Source organism: Punica granatum, chromosome 4 (assembly GCF_007655135.1).
Source record: "Punica granatum isolate Tunisia-2019 chromosome 4, ASM765513v2, whole genome shotgun sequence".
NCBI classification, from domain to species: Eukaryota; Viridiplantae; Streptophyta; class Magnoliopsida; order Myrtales; family Lythraceae; genus Punica; species Punica granatum.
In genome coordinates, this window is record NC_045130.1 from 34,702,723 (window position 1) to 34,711,103 (window position 8,381).

Consider the following 8,381-nt stretch of genomic DNA (forward strand, 5'->3'; position numbering starts at 1 on the left):
TCGAATCGGTTTATCTACTTCCATCCTCCAGTAACATGCGAAGATCTGAGACGTATGCATTCTCAATTCTGTGTCTCATTTCCTTGGAGTACACCGATATTATTTATTTGTTTATAATGAAATTTTTCAAAAAAGGAACAATTTTTTTTTTCATTTGTGTCCAATATATATGTAAAAGGGAATTTGAGGCAACAAATATATAAGTTGGCTCGAGAATAATATATACATATATATTTGTATCTATTGAGAATGATAGAAGATGGATTATTGTGCATATATATGTGTGTGTATATATATATATATTATTGGTCTACTAAATCCTAAATAAAAATTTCTATAGGACAAAAAAGAACCTAAGGGTTAATACAAAGTTCTACAAATATTTACATAATATATATATATAATGGAGGCATTCGGGTAATTATACAATAGAGGCATCGGATTCTATTAAATGCTACCCTATCCATGATCTGTCATGAAAGCTGAGAGAGGGAACGATATCTCACTACAGCTAATGCATCTTTCTCCCCATTACTCTAAATAATTAAAATAAAAAATTTTAAGTCTCTTCTGCCTAAAGAATAATTTGGACCACCACAACTAATTTTACATTGAATTTCCTTTCAATATTTTGGGTGTGCTCTTTCTATTTTGGGCATCGGGAACTATTGGAACTCCCTGGCCTTGTAACCTTCAGTAAGTTGGAAAATTTCGATCATCTCGGCCATCAATTAGTCAAAAAAGTTGAAATCGGGCATCTATGATGTGTTTGTAATTGAGAGTTACCTTAAGAAGGTGAAAGACGAGTCGGGATACTCTTGGATGCTGTAGCAAGATTAACATCAGTCGGTCGATGACTTGTTGAACAACATAAAATCTATGCAGATATTTCAATATAACTGATGACAGTATGAAAATTACCATTTTGTCGGTGCATTTGTAAGTTGATCAGTTGTCTATTGTATGGATTAGGTTCGTGTAAGTTTCAATTAGTCTCATTGACAAAACAATTGTTGTATGCTAGTACAAGGTTGGTTCGGTTACCAATTAACTCTCGATAAAGTTCGACGTGCTTTGATGCTGGCCTAAGGATCTTACCCGAAACCAGCCTCTTAAATAGCCATAAGGGGAAGAGATTTCAATGCCAACAATTACTTACGGGACAGAAAAATGACCATTTTTGTGCTCATTGTTAGGTTGGTCAACTGCCTACCTCATGAACAGGTTCTTGCGAGTTTGGACCAGTCTCGTCGACAACGCGATTGCAATATATGCTAATACGAAATAGGACGATAAACTACTAGTTGATCATAAAGTTGGTAGTGCATTTACTTTATTTGGCGGAATGCCCCTAACGGGTGCATCCCTGATCCATTAAAGGATCGATCTCGACCTTTTTAAAATTTCGCCCGGCCATAGTATGGTGTATATATGTTCTTTTGGTAATACATAGTATGATATATTATTGGGACTTAATTTGGCCCAAAGAATTCCAAAAGGGCGAAAATGAATTTGGAAACGTGAGATGTCACGTGCCGGGTGGGTCCCGCCGGAGGCACGGCAGCTCGGACGCAATACAGTACAACAGCAGCCATTGCCCCTGAAAGGGCCAACAGAAAGCCATGGCCACATGATTCCGACTGATCCTACGGCTAGGGTTAGGCTCGCATGTTAGAAAGAGTTTCCTGCTGTCAACATGACAGCTGCCGGACTTACGAGTTGGATCGAGGAAGGCAAAGCTAGAACAAAAGTGTTCGAGTCGTCACACTGTCCATGGAGATAAGGAATTTCATCGTAATTCGATACAGTAATCGAGACTCTCTCCCGTATTTTGAATGGCAGATCAAATGGTACGCAGTCGATAGCTGCATCAGCAAAACAACTACTACGCGAGCTCTTGTTTTCGCTCCGTTTCTCATCTAACCTGGCAGGCAGTGCACGTTTATAAGAACAAATGGAAAGATGGTGGAATTGAATCACTACTGCTAGAATCTCCATAATAGTAAACGGAGTAAGAGAGTATTATTATAATCTTCCCTATTCTTGCCAAGATATTCGAGTTTCATACTATTTAGTAGAATCCCTTGCACGTAATCAATGAACTTCTGTCACAATCGGAAAAAAAAGAGGAAAATAAAAGGAATAAAAAGGGTGATTTTCTCAGGGGAGGGTCCACTATATGTGAGTTGATTGGCTGCTTTAAAAGGACATAAACATGTCTTGCAGATTCATAAATTTAACTGTGAAAAATCTTAAGAAAGAGGGTTTGAAAAAAGTGGGGTTTGAAGGGACATTATAATAATCAAAAGGTAATGCTTCAAGCGAAAGCTTGAATTTGGGACTCCTTTCCCTTTCTTTCCTCTTTCAAAGCAATAATGATGGTTGAAGAAAGGCACATTTTTCGGATTTTATAATGTGGTCATTAGAAATGGGAAACCCTTTTTAATAAAGCCTACAAGGTTAGGTTTAGTCAAAGAATCCTTTTAAATAAGTTTCGCTTATAACCGTTGAAGAGAATTCTAATAGCTTGTTTAGGCGAGCCGACGGGTTTAGAATAGAATGAAGAAGATGATTCGAAGAGAGCATGCTACTCTTCAAAGCTCTTCATTCAGCTCGTGGACTTTTTTTACCCGATGTAAGACGAATCTTTTCATATTAATTTAGACCGAAAGAGTAAACTCTTCTTTCGAATAAAGGAATATGAAAAAATATCGCTCATTTTGTTTGAATTATCGCCATCATTTTTCTTAAAAAAATTTCTTGCCCAAATAATAAATCATTAGTGCAGTTCGGTTGCATAAAGAATTAATGGTAAAAGAAAAAAATAATTAATTTCCTTAGGGGTTAATGCCAATTTTTTCCCCTTTTACATGTACAAAGAACTACTTTTTTTTTTAATAGCTACAATGAACTCCTAAATACCATAAAATTAAGGAGTGTATGGAACCAAATAAGGAATTAGTGCAATGACGTCAATAAGAGGATATGATCCATGTGACTTTAGAAAAGATTTTATGAAATTGAAATGTCATCCAGCAAAATTGGGAAATGATATATCTTCATGAAGCGATATTGTATAATATCTTACTGCGCAGACTTTGCAATTTTAGGTTTGGATTTCCCTCCCAAGTTCTTCCATCACTTACTTAGGACAAATGGGTGAGGCTTGAGAGAGAAACACATAGCCATAACCTACATTTTTGGTTCCCAATTCATTTATTTCTTATATATATATTTTTCCTTACAATTTCCTTCATTTTTTTTTAAAATTCGGTTTATCATTTGATGGTCTGTAAATGATTCAACCAATGTCTTACCAAATAAAAAAGATTCAACCAGATTTATCTTCAAGCATACATTTACAATAATCCTATAATCATTTATTACAATAATACGGAGAATTAACGACTTCAAATCGTGACGCACGGTGTTAACAAGTTAGCTTATACTACACCTAGCTGTAGCTTTGTGTTTCTTTTCCTAGCCCAGTTTTGAACACCTCGCATTTCACGCATTAGATACTAGAACCCGGAATCTTAACGAACAAAAATCGGATATCTTTCTGGAGATCCTTGACTCCTAAAATACTAAAACACGGAATCTTATCGGACGATATCGCCACCATCTGGCTAACCGTAAATCGGCTTAACTATCTCGAATGGATGGGAATGTAGGGCTGACCCAAGTCTAATTTTTTCTTTTATAATCCATCATCAATCCAAAATTCCAAAACTATAATGAAACCCCCAAATTCCTGTCTTTGCTTTGGTAAGGCAAATCCACAGAATGCTTTTAATTAAAATCCCCAGCTATAAATGCCAACCCTCTTGCTTTCCCCTTATTATTCCTCTCTCTGTCTCTGTCTCTCTCTCTCCCCCGCCATTCCTCTGGTTTTTCCTGTTCTTTCCTTTCTCCATTGCAAACCAAAGCTGTGCTTTCCAGCTTCGTGATAGACTGGGGAGCCCCTCCTCCTCCTCTGTTTCTCTCTCCTACTCTGCCCACCAAACCACTTCACCCACCTCTCTCTCTCTCTCTCTCTCTCTCTCTCTCTCTCTCTCTCTCTCTCTCTCTCTCTTTCATTTTGCCTTGAAAGATTGGATTTTTGTCTTGCGCCCATTGCTATTGTGTCCCCTTTTATCATTCCTCTGAGAATTTCCCATTGCCCTTTTAAGGCCCACCTGTAATAGAGAACCCCCCCAAAGTCGCCTGCTTGTGAGTTACTCCTCCTTCTGGGGTCTGCTCTTCTCGTTCTGTGGCCATTTCAGAGTCTACATTGGCCTATCTATGCCCGTTCTGTCCCACAGAAAGGAAGCCCTCTCTCTGCTCCTCTGGCCTCTCGAGGAAGAAGATCAGGGGGGTTAGCTCAGATCAACTCCAAAGGTAGTCCCTTTCTGCCCATCTTGCTTCTATCATAAGTGATGCTTCATTGTTTCTTGCTTTTTCGTCAGCTAGTCTAAAGACGAGAGGAGTCGGGTAAAGAGATTTTTTTTTTCCGTTTTCTTTTTGGGCAGATGTTGATTGTCTGAATGCCTCTCACTTGTCCTTGTAAATGTTGGGTTTCTGTTAAATGCCTGAAACCGGTTTCTGTTTTGAAGCCATTACTGACCCAAGAAATTTGTTATAATAAATAAGCCTTATGTGCATTGCATCGGGTTCTGTTGTTTTCCGTTTCATTCTATTTACTTGGACAGATTAAGTGTGGATTTGACCTCTTTAATCCCAATTATCTCGGTCTTCCCATTTAATTGGCGCCCCCTGAGATGCAAGAATTTATAAGGTTAACATTGTCCTTTATGAGAGATTCAATGTATAGAACTGTTTGTGGGGTTTTTGCTGCTGTTGCTAAGCAGTGAGTGAGGATAACTCAATGTTTAAAAGATTCATTTGGGTTTGTATATGCTGTCTTTGATACGAGTTTGTTTAATGATTAGTTCTCTTACAGGTGGGAATGCTTTAATTCTGCAGCAGCACAAGAAGGGACCAGACCGAACACTTATTTCCTTCTACTACTGATTTCTAGCATAAGGGATGTCTGGTTCTTTGGACGAGCAGCTGTCGAAGAAGATTTTGGGTCTGAAACTATGGGTCTTGATTGGAATTTGTGTGGGTGCATTCATAGTTGTCATCCTCTTCGTGTTATCTATCTGGATCACTTTCCGGAGGAAATCAAGAAGGAGAGCTGACAAGTTTTCACTTTCCCAAATACCCAACGTATCGAAGGATATAAGGGTTGACAAAGTTGGAGCTCAGAGTTTCCATAATCAACCTGAAACCGCATTCCTCTCTGTTAGTGACAAATCGGCTGAGAAGAACTCGGAGAAGATGCTGGTGCATTTGGCTATGAGCAAATCGAGTGACCCAGATAATTTAAGTCAGTGCAGCTCGGTTTATCACCACGAGAGGGGTTGTAGCTCTGAGGAAGGAGGCTCTGGAACGGTTCATAAGAATTCGGGTTATGGTGGGCTTGTCACAGCCTCTCCTCTGATTGGCTTGCCTGAGATTTCACATCTTGGTTGGGGCCACTGGTTCACTCTTAGAGACCTCGAGCTTGCGACCAATCGGTTCTCTGCAGAGAATGTTCTTGGTGAGGGTGGCTATGGGGTTGTTTATAGGGGCAGGCTGGTCAATGGAACTGAGGTGGCAGTGAAGAAGCTTCTCAATAATCTGTAAGTATCTTTTATTGAGAACATTTATTTTTCTTTGAATTGTTCCAAGTAAATGTCTAATGAAGAGTGTTAGTTTTTTCCATTTTATAGGGGACAGGCTGAGAAAGAATTTAGGGTGGAAGTGGAGGCCATAGGGCATGTTCGGCATAAGAACCTCGTACGGCTTCTGGGTTATTGCATTGAAGGGATTCACAGGCAAGATTCATTTTGATATTAATTTATCTTTCGAGTTTGTTATTGCATTAAAGCCTTGAAAAAAAAATGTTATTGTGCATTAAGTTCTTCATGGGCTAATTCTGTTTAGATGAATTTGATGATTCTGATCATACAGAATGCTTGTATATGAGTATGTGAATAATGGCAACTTAGAAGAGTGGCTACATGGAGCAATGCGCCAACATGGGACCCTGACATGGGAGGCCCGCATGAAGGCCATTCTCGGAACAGCTAAGGCGTAAGTTCATCCTTCAGTTAAATCTCGTTCATCTCCGAGACCTTGACCGATTCTATAATAGAATCCTTCATAACAAGGCAGTCACAAAGATCCATTGTTATTGTCTCAGGCCTAATTAAATCATCATTTCAAATTGGGAACTAATGATTATTGATGGTTCGAGTTGAATAGGCCTAAATGAAGTTTCATTCTTAAATTGAGTCTAGGCAGGAGTCTTATGTAGGTGGCATGATGTATGATGAATTTCAAAGTTTGGGATATTCCTATTGGCTTGTTCTGGATATCAGGGATACTGATCCGTCTCTGTACTTGGAGTTGTTCTGACCTTCTGCTTTTATAGATATTGTGAATAATTGGATTGAAACATGCTCTTGCAGGCTTGCCTACTTACATGAAGCAATTGAACCCAAGGTTGTGCATAGAGACATCAAATCAAGCAACATCTTGATTGATGACGAGTTCAATGCGAAGGTCTCTGATTTCGGCTTGGCAAAGCTGTTAGGTTCAGGAGAGAGCCATATCACAACTCGAGTCATGGGAACATTTGGGTATGTCTTCGATATTTCTAACTGTTCCCCTTCATTAATACATGAAATTCCCCTTGAGAGATTAGTCTCATCAGCTTAATCATCTTGTATGATTTTCAGTTATGTGGCACCAGAGTATGCTAACTCCGGGTTGTTGAATGAGAGGAGCGATATTTACAGTTTTGGTGTTCTCCTGCTTGAGGCAATTACTGGAAGGGACCCAGTTGACTATGGCCGCCCTGCTAATGAGGTACCAAATTGTTTTGATGCAAGAATCTATGATGTTCTCAAAAGGATTAACGCATGCTTAGTCATGAAGATTGGAAGTATGAACATACTCTTCAAATTCTCCTGCCCGTGCCTTATCCTTTTTCGGTTACAAGGAAGGCCCATTGGCATATTACATTGAAAGCCTGTGCCTTATCTTTACCATTGGGTTTGTTGCCCTTTAATATTCTTGAATTTACGTCCATGCCATGTTTGAGTGGCTGCAGAAACTTGTGGAAACAAATAGCAGAAGGGTATATAGTAAATCTGTTGGCTGTAACATTAGAAGACTTTGAGAACTACTCGTAAGATTGCCCTTCATGTGGCAGGTAAATCTTGTGGAATGGCTAAAGATGATGGTAGGCAATAGAAGAGCTGAGGATGTTGTGGACCCGAACCTTGAAGTTAAGCCCTCGACACGGGCTCTGAAACGAGCCCTTTTGGTAGCACTCAGGTGCGTTGATCCTGATGCAGATAAGAGGCCCAAAATGACCCAGGTTGTGCGAATGCTTGAAGCTGACGAATACCCTTATCGCGAGGTCAGAAATTACTACTTGCCAAACACTCAGCTGGTTCGAGCAGATATTCTGTTCTTTCATAACTGAATTCAGTCGATCTCTTTACATCTTCATTGTTATGAATCGGGAGGAAATTATTGTGGGGTCGTGCATGGTTTGTTGAATTGCAACTCACCGGACAAACTATTCTCAGGATCGAAGACAGAGAAAGAGCCGCACAGCAAGTATGGAGATTGAATTGATGAAGGACGGGCTGAGCCCATCTGATGCTGCAGTTGACAAGGTGGATGACCCAGAAAGCCATAAATCCGAGATTGCTCTGGCATAGGAAAAACTGACAGATTCACATCAATAACCTGGGCAATTACTGGAGCCTGCCTAATCATAACCCAGTTTGTCAGTGGTAGTTGCAACATTATGAAGAACACAATACACTCCTCAAGAGTTCGATTTTTTCCCGGAGGCAGCTTTCCATTAGTCAAAGAAGCACAGTGAGCAGATGTATGTGTATTCATGCCGTGTATGGTTTAATGTTTATGCGTGTGCAAGAGAGAGAAAGAGGCAGAGGGGAGGTCCTCGAATTTGTACAGATGAACATGTCCGGCTGTCGTTGATTATTAGTACATGGTTATCTTTTTTGCTCTGTGGTTTTGTTCTTCAGCCTATTATGATTGTTCTTTGGCTCTCCTTAGCTACTGAAATTATTGAAATCAGAAGTCCCATTTCTTCATGAATTCGACATTTTTCCTTCTGCAAGTTCCCTCGAGAAATGACAGTGTAATGACACGCGTTTGTATGGAATGAGAGATTTCATGTTCGATTATGATATTTTTCTACACCCTTTTGTCCCCGTTAACAGACGATTGGTCCCTTCCATTGATTCGTGAAAAAGGATGATGGGATATGGCTGACTAATTTTCTTATGATATAAATAAATAATAATTAGATA

General features: G+C 39.5%; 1 protein-coding gene across 2 annotated transcripts; it reads left to right on the forward strand.

Annotated features, from left to right (window-relative positions):
• Positions 1-4,061: 4,061 nt before the first annotated feature.
• Positions 4,062-8,162, forward strand: LOC116206076 (probable receptor-like protein kinase At2g42960). 2 transcript variants are annotated; one of them, XM_031538824.1, is made up of 8 exons: positions 4,062-4,380; positions 4,932-5,666; positions 5,757-5,861; positions 5,998-6,120; positions 6,498-6,668; positions 6,768-6,897; positions 7,244-7,453; positions 7,626-8,162. In XM_031538824.1, the coding sequence occupies exons 2-8, from the start codon at positions 5,029-5,031 to the stop codon at positions 7,758-7,760; spliced, it is 1,512 nt and encodes a 503-aa protein (XP_031394684.1). In that variant the 5' UTR covers positions 4,062-4,380; positions 4,932-5,028; the 3' UTR covers positions 7,761-8,162. The 2 variants fall into 2 exon arrangements, with proteins under 2 accessions (XP_031394684.1, XP_031394683.1); XM_031538823.1 differs by having other exon boundaries at positions 4,943-5,666.
• The last annotated feature ends 219 nt before the right edge of the window (positions 8,163-8,381 follow it).